Source organism: Gymnodraco acuticeps, unplaced genomic scaffold (assembly GCF_902827175.1).
Source record: "Gymnodraco acuticeps unplaced genomic scaffold, fGymAcu1.1, whole genome shotgun sequence".
Lineage (NCBI taxonomy): Eukaryota > Metazoa > Chordata > Actinopteri > Perciformes > Bathydraconidae > Gymnodraco > Gymnodraco acuticeps.
The window spans coordinates 842,177-864,996 of NW_022992265.1; the positions used below are offsets into that span (position 1 = coordinate 842,177).

Genomic DNA, 22,820 nt, shown 5'->3' on the forward strand with positions numbered 1-22,820 from the left:
AAAGTACAGTAGCCTATTTAGACCCAGCGAAGGGCAGTGGAGTCTGTGATTAGCACAGAACCCATTCTCTCTCCTCAGCACAACTCCACCCCCACCCCCGCCACCCAACAAGGGCCTAGTCTATTTCTGTCCTCATGAATGAAAATTGAGACTGGTTTTATAAGATATAATTTAAAAGGACAGTGTGACTTGTAAATTGTGGAAAAAACACCAACATGTGTATTTAAAAACATCTGATTTGTTATATTATGAATCCCTCAAAGTTGAATTGAGTTGTTTTGAACATATGAGGCCAACAATGTATATTTTATTATTACAGAGACTTACAGTACGTGAAGGCTTGGACCTGGAATTATCCTTCCAAAGTAGCCTGTCTATGCTGCCTTTGTTTGGCTTGATGTTAGATTTTAGCGGATGCTGTGAATAATTTACCAAAATCAATTAAACAGATACTAGGCCAACCATAAAAGAGCTGAAAGTATAAAGGCTCCAGTTGTGTTTGAGTGATGTCTGGCTAATTGTTTTATGTAGTATATGTCTAAACATTCATTCATGGCTGTCAGCTTCTGAGACGAGATAAAGGTTTTTTTTTTAGAGCAGTCAGCTATCTAAAAGAGGACAGGAGAGGATGTTCTTGATGAGCTAGCAGACCCTGACATAAACAACAATTCTACCCAAGTGCATTTTGTAACACCACTGTGGTGTGATACTGAGGGCACTGCGGTCTCTATTAGCATTAACGTGTCAGGGATGTCCTACACTTAGGCTCTAATTGACAAGGACCCCATTGTAGCTTCTCCGCCTAACATTAAAACTCCCAAAATGAAGTTACCTATTCACACAGCAGCTTGAAAGATGTCCTCCCTTGCTTTCTGTGAACATCTGGGACCTTTCCAAATGTCAATTTCACAAAAAAGTACTTCCTTGCATGGAAAAATAACATTGCTGCCCACCTCTGTGTCCACAGCACTGTGGTCAGAGACTGAAATACCTCAAACCCCCACAACAAACAATAACAAATCCCACACAATAAGGCAGGATGCTGTAGGAGTGTTTGCATTGCCTCGATACACAGTGGCATACATTGTTCTTCACCAGTTCTACAGCATAGTCGTAGTTGACTCTGATGAGAGGTTGTAACCTATCCTGACACTTTGTATGTCAACACTATTGATCTTTTTCTCTTAAGCATGGATCTTTAATCAAATGTGACCTGGATGAGGAGAATTCCACATTGCTATGGGAGAGCAATGAAAAAGGCGTTTTGAAGAGGATGGTGATGTGTGAAAGAGGCCCGCACGCCCCTTTTTTAAAGGCCTGTCAGTCTGTGTTTGTTTCCACCATGAATTAGCCCACTGAAAAAGCCTCACACCCTCACAGGATACAATGCTAGGAAGGAAGGGGGTAGATTAGAGCTGGTGTAGGGACTAATGTTTCTTTCACACTGCACAAATATTTCTTACGATAAAGACATGCTATAAAACAAGCGATACACCACTTGGCCTATCCTGTCTCCGACTGATTGAGACTGAGTTATAGGCGTCACAAATAATAAAGCAACAGTCTGGGGTCCTGTGTAAGGCATACAGGCATTGTCTGTTTTCTTTTCCCGGTCACCTCTTTAGAGAATAACAATACCAGACAAATAGCTCCCCACCTCCTATTGACTTCTTTGAGTTTCTGGTGTTTAAAGGCTCATACAACTCTGAGAAAAAGCATTGAGACTTGGAGAGCTTGGCTGTGGGCTGGGAACGGTTGCTGTAGCGGGCATAAGTCCATTGAGACATTACTGAATAGCTCATTGTTGTATGACTTCAAAGTTACAATAGTCATATATCAATCCATATTGTTTGACTGTTTTTGTGGGAGGTTTGCCAAGACAGTTTTTCAAATTCATGTCAATTTTATTTTTAAATGTCACCTTGGTATCAGATGGAAGTTTAATGGTCAGCTAATGTTGTGATTTGCCTGTACTAAACTAAGGGTCTGTAGAGCAAGGAATGAATTACTGCATTCATTAAACAGTAATGAAACACTGCCCTTCCGCCTGTGTTCACCTCCTACACACACACACACACACACACACACACACACACACACACACACACACACACACACACACACACACACACACACACACACACACACACACACACACACACACACACACACACACACACACACACACACACACACACACACACACACACACACACACACACACACACACACAGGGAAGCAGGGAAGAGGGTGAGGACTAGGCTAGTAGAATGATAGGTAGCCAAACACATTTATTATTCAAAATGAACAGCTAAAATGTATTTATTTACTTTACAAGATGAATGTGCTTCTTGACTCAACGTAAATAGTTACTGTAGTGACATCTAAACTATGTAGGTTATCATAAACAATAGATATGATGGCCACAGATGTCAGAAGACCTATCACCCATAAAACTGTCATCAATCAGCCCATGACCTAAATACTGCTGCTCAGAGTCCGATAACATGACGTTATAAATTGTGTCTTTGTAGTGCACACCATACATACAGTATTTGCATTTGTATCAGTATTTTTTATTTGAGGGTCTTAACTCTGTTAAACTGTCATGTACTAACACTAGCTTGTAAAAAGGATTGACCCAGCCTAGTTACAGTTTTATATCCTAACCCAGGTCTTAACTTGTGTCACTCTCACTCCTGTACTCCCCCTCAATGACTGTCTTATCCCTTGCTCTGTGTCCTTATTTTTCCCTGCATTACTATATTCATTTCTGAATGCTGAGCACTCAGTTTCCTCTCGCTTCAAACCACACTCCCTACTGCACAGATCTCATGTCTGCATTCTTCTCTTGTGAGGTCTGCAGATCAGTCCCCGTGAGTGCTGCTTGACATGATAATCTATGCATGGAGTTTGTCTACATGAACATGACATATTGTCTATCCTGTTGCTGCTTGTGAATGTCTCTGGCCTTGGATCCCTCCTGTCTCACACGGCTCTGACATGGCTTCAACATGGCTTCAACATGAGGGTCTCTATCCAGGAGACAGCGTCCTCCTTTGGGGAAGTCAGGCCTGAAGCTGGGTCAGGTCTGGTTAGGTGGAGATCTTGGCTCATCAAGTGAACGACGTGGAATGTTTGAGCCGGTTGCTAGGCAAAGAGGAAGGTTTTGATTTACCATTGCGTCCACGCAGCAGCTTGTCGCAATTAGTGATGTCAGGAGGGAAAGAAACAAATATGAAGCATCTCTTCAAAGGCCAAGCATTTCCTTCCCATGAGTTCATACTTTCCTTGGGTTTCTCAAGGAAAAAAGGGGGCAAAAGTGCAGCCTATTTTCTCAAGTCAAATTAGATTTGTACAGGCCAGGGTTCTTCCTGTTCTCTGCTTGAGTTGAATAAATGTGTTGCAAAGTATCAAATCGTGACGCAGCATTAAGATTGAACTTTTCATGTTCCTTCTAAACATTTGGAAACATATTGTTTTCTTGGATAAAATGGAAAACCAGCAATGAAATGAGTGACAGTCCTTCTCTGAGCCTGTATTTCTTGATGAAACACCATGACAGCTCTTTGTTTAGCGATTGCTTACATTTCATTTGCCTGCTGTATTTTAGATAATATTTCACAGAGCTGTGGCTGTGTTCTTTATGGTCCCAGCCTTGCAGTGCCAAGTTTCCCCACTCTCCTCCTGGCTTTAGGTATCCCATGCAGAGGCCATCTGTCTCTCCTCCCATAATGGTAAGGGTGGAGTCCTTCTTTAAGCACTTCCCCCCTTTCTCTCCCTCCTTCCCTACATACTCCCAAATGCTCACTGTAAAACACACAGAACATAGCATGGATGGAGTCTAGTTTCTCTGTATGCTTTGACACAGGCCTGAAAGCTGACACACTGCGATAGACAAACTACGTTCGGTAGCAGTTGGAGTGTCGTGTCAGGTAGCTGCAGAATGTGGAGCATGTTGGGGAGCAGGAGCCTGGTCGGAGACACGTGTCTTCATGCATCAACACAATGTCACGCATGCCAAGCATGTTGGTTTACCACTCAGACAACAAGTGTTGCAGGAGGATTTTATCAGCATGACATCTATATCCTACCAGTTAAATATATATATTTGCAAATATTTATCTTTCTGTCCAGCTTTTATCATTGCAATATATTTTTATTAAAGCAGTTGCACTAGTAAGGTGACAACAAACAGCTGTCAGGTCAGCTCAGATGACCGAAGAGTACAGAATGTAAAACCCACACGGCTCTGACCCTGATTCCCCCCACACCAGAGCTCAGGACTCCAGACGCAACGCAAACACCGGGTAACACATGCACATTATAGCAGTGAGGGCTTTTTTTAGATCAGGTCATGATTCAAAGGTGGGGAAAAACTGTAATTGAAACCCTACATTATCTCTGAGAAATGGAATAAGAATCCTAAGCGACCCGAAAGTGTCTTTCCGACTGAACGGCAAATATGGTCGGCTGAGTTAAATGCTTTAGTTTAATAGGTTAAGAGTCTAAATACAGGGCAGAACTGTGCTGGATTAATTGACAGTGTAAGGCAAGAAACACAAGGAAAATATTTTTGAATATGTGGGTCAGCAGAGAAACAAACAAACAGGAAAGCCGGAGTATTATAGCACAGCAGGGAATTTCACAATGCAACATGCATTTAGGACTCAGCACAGCAGACATTCAAACAAAATGCTCTGACTCACGTAAGAAGACACACATTTTGAAAAGAGAAACTGTGTGTGTGTGTGTGTGTCTTTGTGAAATTACAGGGGACGTAATGGAGCACGGGGAGCCTCAGCCTCCTTTGGCTATATTCCTCACAAACCAAGATAGCATTGCTGTGGCTTACCGCTCACATTCATGCCAGCGACTCAAAATACCAGCCAGTGGACCACTTTTTTTATAAGCTTTACTCCATACACATCCGAGACTACGTACCAAATGGAAATGTATAGCTCCCAAATATAGCTTACTCCGAGTGTAACCGTGTCAGGAAAACTGAGGCACACTGTTATAATATTTTTGAATTAATTCAAATATTTCATTTACATTTTCACTGCAAAGCAAACATTTTCACAAGGTTTATTGTGGCTCTACTCCACAATTCACTTTCGATTTTGTAAAGTGTCTTGATGAATATTTAAGCAAACATATCTATCAATGGCTCATTTGTGTGATAATGCTCACAGAATAGCCTTGGATAGACTTGGGTATATGTGTTTTGTTCCCATTCATGGCTGTAACCTGTAATTTAGGATTTATTTCAGGTTAGGTTTGCATTCATTCCCTCTGAGCTGGTTGTTTTTGTTTTCTTTTGCTACAACTCAGAAGCACGTTTATCAAGTGTGACACGCAGACGACTGTCCATACAGCGTTCACATCACAAACACTGAATCACACTTTTTCACACGGTCCGTATCTCACGGTTACGGACCGGTGTGATTTTTCTTTTTCTCATTGCTCATGCTCATATTTTTTTTACTTTCTTTCATGTATTACAGCCTTCAATTAGCCATTATCATCAAAACCAACTTTACATGTTGCATTACTTTACCTTAAAATAACCTATATGAAATAACAGGTCCAAAAAACCTGTGGTGGGCTTCAGGTTGAATTAAGGGCCTAATAAAAAGAGGGTATAAAACCAGATTGCTTGTTTTGTTTCATCTCCTTCCAGGGATTTGTTTTCCTGTTCCTGCTTGAAAGGTGCTCTGACAATTAGCAAGGGGGACAGTCTGAGTGTCCTGCGGTGAAAGTGTGTTGCTTATTATGAGGGAAAGCAGAGCACTCAGACTAACCACGACGAAGTATGGTCGTTTACCCCAGGAGAAACATGTCTCAAACTAATCATGGCTGTTATTGTGACTTTGGGAATACTTTATCGATGATGAGTGACAAGAATAAATGCATGAGCCGGTGCACTGCATCTTGCAAAAATCACGAATACACATTTATTGTGAGCCTCAGTCCTGGCTCATTGCAGCTACTTTTGAATAATAATCTCTCTTATATCCGTCACAATGGCTGTGGTAAAATTAGCTGTTTGACAAATTAAAATCTAGATTCTAAGAGTGTACATTTTTACAGTTAATTAAAGCTTCAGCATTGATCCTGTTGTTTATCTGAATCTGATCTCTATTGTGTTTTCCCAGCAGATGCCAGCGGTAACCAGGTGGTTGTTCCTGAGAAAGTGAACGCCGTGCTGGGGAAGAACATCACTCTGGGCTGTAGAATAGAGGTGGGCTCAAACCTCACGCAAAGCTCCTGGGAACGCAGTCTCCCTTCAGGCACCATTACCTTGGCAGTGTTCAACCCCGAGTTTGGAACCTCCATCTCTCCAGACTACGCCAAGCGCATCTCATTTGTTTCCCCCTCCGTGCGAGATGCTTCCATCACGATTGAAGGAGCAGTCTTAGCAGATGTCGGGACCTACACCTGCAAAGTGGTTACATTTCCTCTGGGCAACACACAAGCATCAACCAAAGTAAATGTTTTAGGTAAAGTATAGCTCTGTCACTTCCTTCTTATTGTATTGAGTGCTTCTTAAAGCTGTTATTTAATCTGACTTTTCAAAGGAGGGCACTGTTGGTTGTGATTAGGCAAAGCTTAGGTGATTACTAAGTGTTTGCCCTGAAGGAACAAACAACTCCCTGAAGCCACCTAGCTTTTTAAATCACTACCTGGACACAGGCCCTTCTACATTGAAATCCCTATAGGAATCTGCAGCTGTGGAGAAGCTGTTTTGGCGTGGTCCATCTCACCTCACTCACCCCAGTGTCACTCACTGTGAAATACTGCTATGTCAGCTTTAAATTCATTTCGCCATGAGGCCACTTATATGCAAATCACACATGAATAGTTATATGGAATATACAGACTCTCCTCATCTAAACAAAGTGCAAAAAGTTCAGAGGCCCAACAACAAGTTAATTGCAGGGTGTGATACAGAGCAACTCTCAGGACATTCACTTGCATCTAACCAGGCTGCATGAAAACAAATCATACATAACAGTCTTAAGATTTCAATATGCAGCCATTCCCCTCGAGGCAGGGAGCATTGTTGTCAGCTCGGCCCTCTTTACCCCTTGTCACTCATTTTGAAATCATACCCCATGCTAAGTCATTGGCATTTTTGAGGCTCTCAAGGGCATTGAACTAAGCAGAGGACAAACTTGGCAATCTTGACTAAAAATAATAATATACTTTTAGGCACATTTAGCTTCTTCATAATCTGTCTTTTTATCAATGCCATCTTTGTTTTATCTTGAGGCTTTTTCCTTGATATTGTAACCCCCACAAAACACATACATTAATAAATACTGTATACAAATATAAACATACACTGTCACTGGTGTTAGCATGTGCATTCTGCAGCTTATGGGCGCTGTACAATAGCTGCCCACTGCTACTAGTACTAGGATGGGTACAAATCAGAGACCATATTTCACTGTGTGTGCTGTGTGCATGAATGTGTGACAAATAAAGAGGGTTTCATCCTACGATTCTATATTCTCTGTGGGTACATCGAGTCACCCACTCTCAGAGCTTGAATTTTCTCTGCGGTCAGCGTATGTTTCAAACTCTAAATTGGTGGTTAGATTGCACTCAGGCATTGCTGAGAGTCTGAGATTGCTCTGTAGGCAGTAGTTTCTTGTCTCCCTCCAGAGACTGGGGGAGACTGATGACTAATGAGTGGTACATTTAGTGCTGCTGTGACAGCCAGTGTGTCTGGGACCTCACAGAGTTCAGCTACACCTTGCCCTCCTCTCTCAGCTGCTTCTCAGCCCTAGTTATTTTATGGCTCACACATACATGTACACCCATAAGAAAATACATACTTTACAATTCAGACGTAATTAGGGTGTGATTATGTTAGAAATACATGTCTTGGCAATTAGATACATGTCATGTGGGTATAGTTATTTTCTTAAAGATTGAACATCACAATTAACAGACCTAAACTAAGCAGATTTAACTTCCCAAGGCAGCGATGAAGATCAGATTCATCATCCGTGCCTTGTAAGTATTTGGAGAAATGAAAACATGGCTGCACCCCTAAAACACTCAGGACAACACCACGTTAGCGTATGTTCAATATAGACACATTTAACCACAGTTAATTTGCATATTGTTGTAATATACAGAATATTGCGTGTTCGCTGTGTGTATTTGTTTGAACTACTGAACTCCAAGTTTTAATTGATGTTTATACTTTGAGATTAAGGAGAGAGCACTTGACTTCATTCCTTTCAAATGAACTAAAGTAAAGCGATGAAAAGGCTCAAACCCTCGAATAATAGACCTTAGTCATGAGTCACGACACATCATAACGATCAACAGGTGCAGTACACATCAACTTATTTTCAAAAATGTACACTCTTGATACAAACCTTGTCCTGTATTTCATCTTGAAACACGGCACACGCAATATTTGTTTTGGCTCAACGCTTTCTCGCTAGTAGGCCAAGCCTTTAATGAACACTTCAGTGGGAAGCATGCTCCAATATAAGCAACAGGAAGGAACCAGAGGAGGAAAATATGACACATAAAGTGAATGAATTACAATGACCCTTTGTTTTGAAGTGCTGAACAGCAATTGATCTACCTTTTAAAAAAAACACGTAGACACACAATTATGACAAGGCAGATTTAATGAATAAGCAATAAGCATTTAAGCTTAATCTTCAAACCACAAACTACTTTTAGAAGAAGTATGTTCATTAATGTGGCCAATAATGCAGTTTCTATCTTTGTCAGTTCATACAATTGAGAAATCAGCCCCACAGAGTTGCTGTAGTTGCTTAATCACCATAGAAAGAATCTGATGAGGGTCATAGATTATCTATGGTGAGAAATGTTTCATTTATCCTTTTAGTCTATTCAAATAATGCTGAACCTACTGAAGCTTTAGTAGGTGCACTGTTATTTATAGTTGTTTCAGTTCACTGGCTTTCTTTTCTTTGAGAACCAACTTTTTCCTTCACAGCATTCAAAATCTAAAGCATAAAAGATGCCTGTTCTTTTAAGAACTGCTATACATCATTATTTCAAAAATTACTGCCAATTTATAGGTTTTTTAATGCTAAATCCTCCTGTAAAAATGTCCAGGCGTGATGCATGACTCGCGAAGATCCAGTTAAATCCTTTACTTCTAGGGGTTCCCAATCTGACGTCAGTGCTCGGTGTGCATATCTGAATCAGTGTGTATGTGGGCGGGAAAGGGCCAATGCAGCTGAATGTACGCTGAAGGGAAATCGTTATCCTTTCCCCTAAAGCATTTCCACTCATCCAAAGTGTTCCCCTCCCTTCCTGACAGCAACTCCAAATTAACACGTCTCTCTGATTTAGTTATTCTGAGGCTTTGGCCAGCTCGACTCTCAACATAGAGCAGCTACTGTTTATAGTCAGGGGCTTGTAACCAGGGGCATTAAGAAGGGAAGAATGTCCCCGCCCCTGCAGCGGGTACAGGAGACGGCAGGTTATTTTTGGAAAAAGGGGTGCCTGGAGTTATTTAAATATGTTGTTGGGCCTCCTGCTCAGCTGGAGAGGAGTTGGGGGGGCAGAAGTTTAAGGTGACGGCCCTGTCTTGTGGTGTGTGCCCCCCACGTGTGTCTTAAAACTGTCACTACTGCAGTAAACGTAACAGCTGTTCTTTTAAGATGGACAGATAGGGACGAGGTGGAGCACTGCAAGACAAAGACGAAGAATTAAACCCAAATGTAACCTTGTGTAGCCATCTTTTGTATTTCACTGTCCGTTTTCCTCTTTTGTCATGCTGAACTTTACCATGTGTCATGTTCTGACAGTTAGTGATTATTAAACAGAGCCCCATGTGTTTATTTTAGGCCAATGCATAAACTGTTTTACTGCTTTGCACAACAGGTACAGGGTTGCGTTATTCTGGTCACGTCCCTCTTGCAGGGATCTGTTTTGCCTCTCTGCTGAGAAAGTCCTTGTTCTCTATAAACCCGCCGTTATTCTCAGGAAGCCAGTATAACATTACCTCAGCTGGAAAGCGCTGAGAAGTGTACAGTAACCCGGCTCCTCATCTTCCACCACAACACTGTCAAATACAAACACACCACAGTGTTGACTGCCAGTAGCCTCTGATTCTGCACATTTAGGGTTTGTCCCCAAAGTCATGCATACATCAGGCACTGCAGGAACAATAGATTACCCTTCCTCAAACACATCATATGTTGGACACACAACAATAAAGACAGCTTAGTCTCCACTGAAATGGCTCCATTTGATTGAATATCGTGGTTCATCAATATTTAATGCTTATGTGAAATGGAAGAAGTCAATCTGCTCTGTTTGGCAGATGAGTGTACTAAGGCCCCTTCCATCTGTCCATGCACTATATGATGGACATTATTTATTCATATACATACACACAAAGATCAATATTCATTTTTAATCTTTTCTCCATTCTGTCATTTCCTTTCCCCTCCCCCTCACTCTCTTTCATCTGCTCTCTTTATCACAGTGGCGCCAAAGGTCTATGTGTCTGCGGGCCCAGCAGCTCTGCTGGATGGTGGCAACGAGTCGCTGGTGGCGACCTGCATCGCAGAGCGTGGCCGCCCCGCTGCGGAGGTCTTCTGGGAGACGGAGCTGTATGGACGAAGTGAGAAGGAGAGTCAGGAGGAGCCCAACGGCACCTCCACCGTACGTGTGGGCTACATATGGAACCCACAGAGCTACGCCCAGGGGAAGCTGCTCACCTGCGTGGTGCGCCACCCGGCCCTGCAGACAGAGTTCCGCATACCCTACATACTGAATGTGCAGTGTAAGTGTTGAATTATAAGACCTTGTGAATCCTTTGTTTTGTTTCAAATCTGACTGGTTAAGTTTTTTTTATTGAAATCTCATGGAAATACCAAAACAATCAATGAATTGGTCGTACTACATCTACTGTAGCTTTAGTCTGATGTAGCTTGCTCTTCTGTGCCATAGACCTTAATTGTCCAAACTTTTTTTTTTACTGTAATCCACAAGAAAAAGCTCATTTCCAAATTGGTTGTTCATTGGGTACAGAAAAAGTCATTTATCTTTCAAAGTTGTAAAATGTAAATAACAAAAAAGCACCGCACAATGCGAAGTCGTTTGATGAATGAAATGTAGTTATTGTAGTCTACGAACTTGGACTGGAAAGAGGTGTTTTGCTAACAGAATTTCCATAATTGTCCAAAGAACATCATTGCACTGGTTGACCATGAACAACAATATAGAATATTACATTACATTACATTGCATTTAGCTGACGCTTTTATCCAAAGCGACTTACAATAAGTACATTCGACCAGGAAGACACAACCTTGAAGAAAACAGAATCATATAAGTACATCAGGTTTCATAGAGCCAAACATTTCAAGTGTTACTCAACTGGCTATAGATAAGCCAATCCTTTATTAGTATATAAGTGCTTTGTTAATAATTATATCACTCGAAGTGGAGTCGAAAGAGATGAGTTTTCAGTCTGCGCCGGAAGGTGTGCAAGCTATCTGCTGTCCTGATGTCAATGGGGAGCTCATTCCACCATCTTGGAGCCAGGATAGCAAACCCACGTGTTTTTGCTGATGGGAACTTGGGTCCCCCTCGCAGCGAGGGTGCAGCGAGTCGTTTGGCTGATGCAGAGCGTAGTGCACGCGCTGGGGTGTACGGTTTAACCATGTCCTGGATGTACGAAGGGCCAGATCCATTCGCAGCATGGTACGCAAGTACCATTGTCTTGAAGTGGATTCTAGCAGTTACCGGAAGCCAGTGAAGGGAGCGGAGGAGCGGAGTGGTGTGGGAAAATTTAGGAAGGTTGAAGACCAGACGAGCCGCTGTATTCTGGGTGAGCTGCAGAGGTCGGATGGCACATGCAGGTAGACCAGCCAGGAGGGAGTTGCAGTAGTCTAGGCGTGAGATGACGAGAGCCTGGACCAGAACCTGCGTCGCTTTCTGTGTCAGCTGGGGACGTATCTTCCTGATGTTGTAAAGCGTGTATCTGCAGCAACGGGTTGTAGCAGCGATGTTTGCATTATCCGCAGCTTAAAGTTTACCTTAAAATGTTCAAAATCACACACACTTTAAGCCTGAATGGCCTTGTGGTGTCATCCTTTATCCATCTTTTACCAACTGCACCAAATGTTTTCTTCTGATCAGGTTGATAGGATTGGGTTAATTAAATGTGCAAGATTATGCTGTTTATTGACATTTTTGTTAATATCCTCAATACTATAACATAATGCTGAAATCCCGAAGATGAATGGTCATTATATACGGCAAAGTACCGATAATTATAGTTTTAATTGTGCAGGGCTTACAGGTACGGTATATTTATTGATATTAACCCCTGCTGAGAGCTTGATTTATGAACAGCCTGATCCCTACCTTCCCTCTTTTCCCATAAAGGGGCCGTTTAAGAGTGTTCTTAATGTTATAATCATTGATGCATACTTCTTTGGCGAGCAGTACTAAGGGTTAGTCTGTTTGGACTGTGAGTGCAGGCTAATGAAGGTGTTTTATGAAATATTGATCAGGCCTCAGCAGCCACACTAGTAGCGGGAGGCTGCTGGGGGCAGTGGCTGCAGAGGCGCAGGAAAACCAAGGTTAATACAGGAAGAAAGAGGCATCCCAGCTCAATAAATCATGTCAAATGCAGAGGCAAGGGATTTTAAGTGCAAAAGAAGCACAATTTGAACGTTGAGCTGCGTGAAAAGGTTCAGTGAGCAGAGGCGTCTTCCTGTGTGCTGTAATGAGTTCCTCATTTGTCCTCCAGAGAAATCAAAAATGAAATATTGGATTCCTAGGTCAGTGTTTGCCATGTTTTATTACAGTGGCATGTGCTGGGCATCCTCCTGCTTTCCTGTGTCACGGTGAGGCAGTAGTTTATTATTAGATGCAGTACATTACTGCCTGAGTGAGTCTGTCATTTTCTAACTTTCCACCAACCCAGGGTCATTTGTTTGTTCTGCTGGCTCACGTTCACCACTAGATCCTGTACCCTGCTACAGTCCTGCCCTGCCTTTGTTTTTTGTCATCGCTCGCTACTGTGCTTATAATGCACGCTTTGTTCCTTCTGGAAAAGCTCATTTGTCTTCAAGCTGCTGGGACAACATTGACTGATTATTGAGTCCTAGTCTTGTACCCTCAGAAATGAGACCAAACTTACAAGAATAATAACACCGCCTTTAAAATCTAGTTTTATAAAAACCTGTTTTAGTTATTAATACAAATGATTATTTGACATCAAAACTGTATGTTTTACAGTCTCACCAGTGGTGTCGATAACAGGAATTGACGAAAATTGGTATGTGGGACAAGAGAATGTGAAGTTCACCTGTGGAGCCAAGGCCAACCCACCTGCCCGTCTCTTCACATGGACCAGGTCAGTTTTCCTAAAGAATGTCTCCTGGTGGAAACACTTTTTGGAACGACTACCATTTGATTGATTTGTTATCCTGTAGGTGAGGATAGGTGTAGCAAGTTATAATCATTATCCATGAACTGCAGTGATGTCAGTATTTAGTGAACATTGTTTACATTGTCTGCCACAACACCACACACACGTGAGGGAAATACAGAAACATACATTATTACTGAAATTATTAAACAAATACAGAAGTGCATCTCTAATACTGATTCTTGAAAGCCTCACTGTATTGAAGTGAGCGGGAAAGCCTTAACTTCTCATTAGAAATACAGTCACAGTACACTCAGTAACTAATTGTTCTAAGAGCTGGGTTTTAAGATAATCGTTGTTGTCTTCCCCTTAGAGCCCGCCTTTAAAGGTCACCTATTATTCAAAATCCACTTTTTCATGTATTTTATACATAAACATGTGTCCCCTCTGTGTAAAGAGATTCTGAAAGTTTCAGGAAAAAAGATTGGCTCACTTTTTGTCCTGATCCATTTATATAAAAAAATGAAAATTAGCTGATCAGATTTTGGCCACTTTATGATGTCATAACGAGTTTTTGGCTTGTGTAACCATTAGCCAATAACCAACCAAGGTAACACCCCCCTACCCCCCACCTTATCACCTGAATCTCTTCCTAGAGCACCATTGTGTTCTTTTTAATCAACTATCTCTCAGAGGGGCGTGGGGAGTGGCTCCTTATTTTCATCTAAAGTAAGACAGAGAATCAGCACTTTTGAAACAGGGCTGAAACAGAGGGGATTATGGGAAGCTACAATGCACGATCTGTTTGGTATTTCAGCCAAACACTTCAGAGACATGTTTTATATATATCTGAGACCTATAATATATTGATGAAAAACAGTATAATAGGGGACCTTTAAAGACAGTTTCTGTCAAACAGGCTGACACACAATCTGTTAAAGTTTCTTACAAATGTAGAAGCATCCTCCGTCCCATATTCAGGGGACAAGACACGCAGCTATATCCTTTGCAGCCTTAAGTAGTGTTGGAAAGCAGTCCGTTGTTAAAAGGTGAAGCTTCTGTCTATAAATTACCTCCAACATGACTTTTGGCGCCTGGACACTGGAGCTGTCCAATGCGCTGCTGCACACATCGGAATAGACTCCCTGTTATAAATAAAAGATTCCAAATGGTTCATGCATCAGAGTAACGCTGGCCTATTGGCACCGCTTTTTCATCATCTTGCTTTGAAAACAAGAGATGTGTTTTTATTTGAACTGACAGTACTACTAACATACAGAAAGCACACATTATCTCTGTCTTTTGATCATATTCAAAGTTGCATCAGGCCTACAAATAGTAGATTCAACACAAGCGGCAGATCAGGGACATGTCACAGAACGTTTATGCAGTTATAACGTCATGTCTTTCTTTGAGTTTGTGTATGTTGTACTATACACTGAGATGTATCTAACATTGTATTTCTGCATAGGTTGGATGGAGTGATACCAGAGGGTGTTGAGATATCAAACAATAGCTTTTCTATCACTCGCCCTTTGGAGCACAATGACTCTGGAGTGTACCGCTGTGAAGTGATCAACGACATCGGCCTCGGCAGTCAAGATGTACCCCTCTGGGTACAAGGTACGTTTTAACTTTCTAACTTTCTAACAAACAAACTCATCTACTGTTGTTAATCTTTACACTTTTCTAACAATCACCAACTCTGACCAGGGGAAAGGAGTTCATCTGTTATCAGTTATTGTGTTTAAAATACTCCCTGCATTTACTCATTGTGGTGGAAAACAGTATTAAAGTGCTATTTGATGTTTCCACACCCCTAAATAACCTTAAAACCTGAAGTTAAAATAACAATCTGTGCCTTTTGACCTTCACCTCTCTGATGTCAGTTAACCCTCTCGGTACGATCAGCTACAGTTCATCACTTCGAGCTGAGCTAAGCCTCCATAATCATGTCCCTGCCCAGATCCACTTTCACACATTCCTGGCAACAGAGGAGCACAGAGTGCAGATAAAGAGTATCAGTACCAAAACGTTTACAGTGTTGTGGTTTTGGCAACATCAGATTTCTCAGATACGAAAGAGGGTGTTTACCCCTGCCGGTTCAGCAAAGTATGCTCCCATGTTGCCTTTTTCTTTGTTTTCTTTGAGGTCAGGTTTCACAGCGGGACATAATGAATTGTGTTCAAAGATTTGCTGTACATGGAAGAATGTTTTTGTACTCATTACATTACATTTATTTCTAAAACTTAAACACTAAAACTAAAAGCCAGATAGGGGACTCTTGATCATTACAAGGGCTTTCCCTGCATTTGTATTATTGGAAAGCTGTTGATTTATGACATACATCCTCACAGCTTACTGAATAACTCCCATCTACTCCCTCTGTCTATCCATGCTTTGCCTCTAGAGTTCATTATTGTAACGTCAGGGCGTGGATCCTGACAACCCTGCATCTCTTCTTGTTTTCCTTTCTTCTCTGCTCCTTTGAATCCTTTTCCAAACAAAGCAACTGCTGCTTTTGGACACATACTCCGCTTACCCACTCAATCCTTCTTGTTTCTCACTCAAGTAGAGAGCTGGAAAAGCCCCAGTAAAGTGCTGTCATGCTCCGTCTGTGTACAGGCCGCGTTTAGAGTCCTGCTCCAAACGAAAGCACAGCTGACATCCTGTCTAGGACTGACTTGCTTTGAGCAATTATGTTGCTTCTCTTGTCAAATATTAAGACTCGAGCATGCGGCCTCTCACTTCCATCCCCTGTGGAGATAGCCAGGTTGAGCTCAGCTTTATCCCCCCCCCCCTTCTGTAGCTGTTTCACATTCCCAGTTGTCTGTGCAGCCTTGTGGGCTTTGGCAGCGTTTTGCTCAGATCAGCTACATAGTTGTAGATGCACATAACCCTACATGAGTTTAAAATGTCGCGCTGCAGGGTGGGATTGATAGTGACTGATGGAGGAGGCGATTGCCAGCATATCAGTACACTGACCTTGTGCGTCTCCATTATCCTCTGTCATGCTTTAACTGTAGCCCTTCAGGCTCACACAGTGCATAATGGCAGGTAATTACACTCTTACTCAGTTACACAAATTGTGGAAATCATTACATCTCCGTGGGGAATCAGGTTTTGATAACTAGTGCCAAAAAACCTCCTGGAGACGCAGACGTCTATTAGTGAGAGTCATATTGCTTTGTAGTCAGGCCTTTGAAGTGCCGCTGCAGAGATCGACTGGTGGTATCAGGCTGCTCTTAGCCCCGGAGGCTGGAGGTCAAAATGGAGACACTTATCCTGACCTTGAGCGCCACAAAGTCCTGTCCTCTCCGGCTCTGGCTGCTATCACAAACGCCGGGCACCGGAGGACAAGTCAGATGCAGGAACCTTGCATCGATCACACAGCGTTTCATCTTCTCACATGACTTCCCCACAGCAGGATTGAAAAGAAAAAGGGGGGAGAGCCAATCGCGCTCACTCAGATGCTCATGAGTGCATGTCCTCTGTCCTTCTATACCTCTCTGTCTTTTTCATACACACACACAATGACATTTAGCACTTAACCTCTCGCTGCCCCGCACATTTCCTCCTTCTTGCTCTACAGCGCAGCTTTCAACAGACCCTTTAGTCTCAGGGGTGGCATGTGTCTAGCTCTGCAGTGTTGTTATACATTAATCTAAAAACCATTCACACTCGCTCTGCCAATCGCTACAGACATAAAGTGTGCTCTTTTCCCCCTTTTATTTGTATGAGTTCTCACTCCTTATGCTGTCTTTCTCTGTTTTAAAGGGGACCTATCATGCAAAATGAACTTTTTTATGTCTTCTATACATACATGTGTTTCAGGGAACTCACAAAGTGTCAGAAAATAAAACCCTCTCTCTTTTCCTCCGTACCAACATCTCTAAAAACAGGGATACAACGGAGCTGATCCAGATTTGCGTCCAATATGACGTAATATCAGAAATGTGGGCTGGCTTTACACCCACGGCCCGATCAGAAACATCGCTATCAGAAACAATGAGCAACGTGTTTTGGAAGTAATATGGTCTTTGTTTACATTAGCAAGCATCGCTAACACTCAGAGCTAACCTGTACTGGAGAGAGTTTGTGTACAAAAGCAGGATATAAAAAGGAACTCACCTTGTAGTAAACCCGCAAGAAAAGAAGCATTTGAGCTCCATACTGTTTCAGAAATAATCCTTGAAGTGGTTTGGAACATAATATGGCGTTTAATTACGGCAGCTTTTAGCTGTATCTGAGCAGAGCAGACAGCCTGCTCGTCACTGAACTCACTGCTTGCCTTGCCGTGCTCAAAAGGGAGCGGGGCCAGCAGCTACAGTCACAGAATCAACACTTCTCTAACAGGGCTGAAACAGAGGGATATGAGGAATGTCTAAAGGTGCATTCACACCTAATAGTCCGCTTCTCTGGTGAGCACCAGACCACAGTTTGTTACATTGTTTCATTTTTCAGAAGGTTCGGTTTGCGTTCACACAGGCAAAACTCAAACGGACTATAAACTTTAAACACATGTCATGTGCTCGCAAATGCTGTTCAACAATTGGTCAGACATTAAGGGGGTAAAAACGCAAATCCCGGCAATTTCTACCGGAGCCTCCGCCATGGAGCATCGGCAGGTTATTTTCATGCTGTTGTTAATCTGGAGAGCATATCAACAGCAACGGCGCATATGATTATATAACCAGACAACGTGCGATACAAAACATTATAACACATATAATGAGAGACGTTCTGCAGTAAGGAGGGGGTTTCACCGACGGCAGGTGGCTCTGACTTTTATATATAGTTTTTACTTTGATAGTTGTTTTTACTTTACACAACACTGTTCAACCTGTGTTCAACACATCATTCTGCTTCACTCTTTCACTAAAGAAATGAAGACACCCACGTTCTTGTGACACGTAAATACTACGCTTCCTATGTTTTAGTGCGGACCGAACCGCTCCAGAGTTCGCAAGCAAGCGCTCCGAGACCACCTATTTTAGCGGACCAGAGTCCGGTTGTTTAGTTCACTTAAGAGGTCCCGGACTGTGTTCACACCGACCCAAACGAACCGCACCAAGCGGCTAAACGCACCAGGGTTCGATTCAACCGGACTATAAAAGGCTGGTGTGAATGCGCCATTAACTGTTTGGTATTTTGAGCAAAACACATCATAAACATGTTTTATATGTATTTGTATATATCTGAGACCCATAATATATGCCTAAAAATAGCATGATAGGAGATCTTTAAACCTTTTCATCACATGTTTACTCTGCAGAACCCCCCCCTACCACGGCGGCCCCCAGCACCACTGCACCCCCCCGCAGCGAGACCTCGGGACCTGGCACCGTGGCAGACCAGCACAGAGCCCTGTTCACCTCCCCCACCCTGGCCTCCTTACCTGATAGCAGCCTGGGTACCATCGTGGGCGGGGTTGTGGGCGGAGTCTTGTTCCTGATCCTCTTGCTGATTCTGGGCGGGGCCTGCTTCATGCGGTCGCGCCGGACCTTCAGAGGAGACTACTACACCAAACAGTACCTGGGACCCTCCGACATGCAGAAGGAGGCCCAGCTGGACGTGCTGCAGCCCCACGAACTGCAGGAGGTCTACGGGGATAAGACCAGCAAAGGCAGCCAAGATCTGAAACCCAAACTGGGCGGGGACATAATTTACCCCGACTACACCCCTGACCATAAGGATAGGGACGACTGGGCCGATAGAGGGGACGCCAACAGAGGCCTCAAGGAGGGAAACTACTACCCAGATCTCTACAACCCCCAAAACATGCACCCCTGCGGGCCCCCTGTGCACAGCCCCACAGTGAACAACGGCTCCCCCTACGTCCCGGAGGACTGCTACGACAACGGGACAGACAGCGACTATGTGTCCCACATGGATGGATCTGTGATCTCACGCAGGGAGTGGTATGTTTGAGGAAAGGAAGAAAGAAAAAAAGACAAATCAAACGACTGACTGAGAAAGATTCGCAAGAGACAGATTATCATTATTTCAGTTAAAGGATGAAAACTATTTCTCAGTGCGGTTTCACAACGAGCTCTTTGAACATTACTGCTCTGCCTTGATTGTAACCACTTAACCTTAAGGACGCCTATTTGGATTGTATTACACTTTTGGAGATTTTCAAGGAGCTGCAAATAAGCTGAAACGCCTCTGTGAAATTATCCGTGCAGGCTTAAGAGGCTTTGGCATACCGTGTTGTTTCAACTGATGTGAATGGGGTTTTGTATTCTGCTTGTTTGTGTTTGCACCTGTCTTTAACACAGGTCAGGTGTTCAGACCCTTGTTAGTGAAGTATTTATATCCCTGACTGACCGAGCTCTGCTCCCATAAAACCTCACATCTTCTGTGGCATTTTCCAAACGGTCTCTTGATAACTCACGGCGTTTTCATACTGTTGAAATGTTGATCATGGCTGCAAGCGGTATTTAAAGCAGATTATATTGCATGAGTTTTTACAAAAAGCTAAAAGTATAATTGAGTTAAAGGGAAAGTTTGTCACTCACATGAAGGTGTTGTTCTGAGAGACTGATGAGAGTTCATTACAAAGAAAACCCTTGCAAACCTGTGGTTATGTTATTTAGTGGCTTTTTCAAACTCAAAGTGTCTTCAGTAAATTATTGTTGAAAAGGTGAGCGGTCACCTGACAGAGAGAAAGGATATTCCCAGTGGAAGGACTTTAACTTCCAGCTTCAGTTCAGCGTACTACAGATGTTCTTAAAGTTGTACGATTTCAGTCCTGGTTCCCGTAGTAACAGCAAACACTCCCTGAGCAGCTACTTTACAAGGACAGGGGACAACTTGTGTAATTAAAAATGGTCTTCTGACAAAGAAAAAGAGCAGAAAATTACAGTTATCTTGTTTTGTAGGCGCCTTTTTGATAACCAAAATTGCTGAGTATTAACCTCAGTGACAACATCTTTCCGTTTCCTGCGGGTGCTTCACAATAAAAGCTGGATTACATGCAAGCATCCTCTCCTCTGAATCTCTCTTGTTTAGGAAGCCAATCCAGTTTAGTAATGGTGGACTCTGCCACTACCAATAAAAGCTATTGAGAGGTAATTACTGCATGAAAAATGCCAGCCATGCTAAGGGTAGATCTCATGAAAATCTTAAGGATTACCATCTTTAACCAAAACACTATTATCACTTTTGAAATGTGTTAATCCAGTCACTTTCCTGAAGTCAAAAAGCACAACTTGGTTATTACAGTTGTCAGTAAACATCAAAGGAGACCCAGCAGGCTTTGGCCCTCTCTCCACTTAGCCATGATAACAGGCTGCATCGCTGTGTTTCCTATTTCCCCTCCTCTGTATCCTCTGATTTCTGTCTGCACACAAACACCAATTGGTCATTATAGATTTTATTTTAAACGTGGGATCAAAGCGATGAGTTATAAATACCACATGTGACTTTAACAGCTGTCATCATCTGACGCTATGTGGCTCCATAAACCACCAACAGTTTCACTGCTGACGCTCGACACCCAGCGGTGAGGATTCATGACGCTAAATAAACAAACTACTTGTTGAAGAAAATGGGCAGAGAGAGGAGCACTAATAAACGGATCCTGAAAGCTTTAGTTTATATATGTTTGAAGTCTGATTGTGGAAATACCTCCCAGGACAGTTGGAAACACTGAGCGGCTGACATCACTACTGATCACAGAACAGCCTATGATGTTGGGGTTTGGCTCCTCTGAGGATATACAGCCTTCATGGAAACTAGAAATGTAATCCACCAGTGAAAAAAATCAGTGTAGGAACCATGTAGGTTAGAGCTGTCTGCGTTATAGCTCCCATAGGGATTTTACAGTTTTTTCCCCTCAAACAACAAACCCAGTGTCGTTCTGTTAAAACAAAAGAGTTGACATCATAAATGATCTCATCTCTCACTGCTTGATTTGACCTTTCTCCACTTAGTGCTGTTTCCTCAGGAGTAACACATGGATCAAAGTGGCCTCAAATGAAAGGGAAAACACAACCTTTTTTGGAGAGATCCCAGTGTAGTCAATCAGCGTTTGTTGCAGGAAGAAGGAACCATATATGTGTGATACAGTCCGGTCAGGACAGGGGGGGGTATATTTTTAGGTTGTTTCTTATTGGGGTTTTATAGATTGATGGTGCACATTTTCCTATTTTTTTTTCTTTATCCCTTCTCCACCCATGTGTTCCCATGCCAGGGCTTTGGTGGAAGGTTTAGATGTCTGAGAATACACTTCTTTAATCTCGCTCTTACTTTCATCGCCGCACACACACACACACACACCCCTCTGCCACACATCTGCCACTGCAGCCCGCAATCCAGGATCAGACCTCGCCTCAAACCTTCAGCTTTTTAATTAACTTTTTTCTGCTCATCGCAACTTGGCAACCCACGTACCCAGAGTCGATGACATATAGCTCATCCGTGTCTGCCATTTTTCATTCATAGCTTTAAAGTTATTTGGTAAACCTGTTCCATGCAAACTGCTGTCTCTGCTTTCAAAATACTATCTTTCTATGTTTCATCTCTAAAGACTGTTTGACAAAAGCAAAAAGAGCTGAAGTGATCAATGTTATTGTGCAGGATCACTCTCCAACTGGTTTGCATGTAAATTAAGTTATTCGATACCTACCACGTTTATTATTTGTCATCACCCATGTACATAATGCTAATAGGTTAGCGTAGGATTAGCTGTTTGATTTGTATGCTCATGTACAGTTGTGTTCTGGTCTCCCCTACTGAATAGTTGGTGCCTTAGATGGGTTGCACAATGCACAGAAACTTTGGAAAATGACAAGCATTAATATAAAGGATATAAATATCATTGAAGTGGAGGACTGACTGGTTCTTTAATATGTCTTCCATGGTTATATTTGAGATTTGCTGATATTAAAACATCAGAGCAGACAAAAGGTTGATTGTTATGCCTTACACTTTGAGGACACATGTAACAAGTTAGTTACTGAGACAATTGTAATAAGAAAACCTTCACTGGGAATTAAGGCAAGCCAGATTCATAGAAAATATTATTGTCCTGTAAATATGCTGGCTGTTTTTTTTTTTATTATTGAAAAATCTTATTTTTTGTATGAGGTCTGTACTTTTCACAGAGTATTCGTTAATCTTACGTGCGTTCGAGGAGCTCATGATTAGGGCGAGCCTGTTTTCACCGCATTTTATATTTGTTTCTGAACCAAATATGTTCTATGTTGTTGTTTGAATGATTGGATCAGAGGTTAAAGTGCGGCTGATTGTATTTTGTTCCTTTGTTTGCAATAAAAAATACATCATCATTATTGCACTCAAATGTGTCCTTGGATTCTGCTTTCAGGAGATCTTTTTCAAGTTTCTTTTCATTTCCTTTTTCATTCAGGTTTATTATTTTAGTCAAATACCTTGTTAATTTAATATTAAGAGCTTTACA

General features: G+C 42.3%; 1 protein-coding gene across 2 annotated transcripts in view; it reads left to right on the forward strand.

The window, feature by feature from the left end:
• The window catches only part of nectin3a (nectin cell adhesion molecule 3a), a 31,035-nt gene extending 8,332 nt beyond the window's left edge, over positions 1 to 22,703 (forward strand). The window contains exons 2-6 of one of the 2 annotated variants that reach the window (XM_034207046.1): positions 6,162 to 6,503; positions 10,496 to 10,795; positions 13,264 to 13,381; positions 14,868 to 15,019; positions 18,672 to 22,703. In XM_034207046.1, the coding sequence (XP_034062937.1) occupies positions 6,162 to 6,503; positions 10,496 to 10,795; positions 13,264 to 13,381; positions 14,868 to 15,019; positions 18,672 to 19,327 (1,568 nt within the window). In that variant the 3' untranslated portion in view covers positions 19,328 to 22,703. Of the gene's footprint in view, positions 1 to 6,158; positions 6,504 to 10,495; positions 10,796 to 13,263; positions 13,382 to 14,867; positions 15,020 to 18,671 lie in introns of both variants that reach the window. The other variant, XM_034207045.1, reaches the window with a different exon arrangement.
• Positions 22,704 to 22,820: the final 117 nt, after the last annotated feature.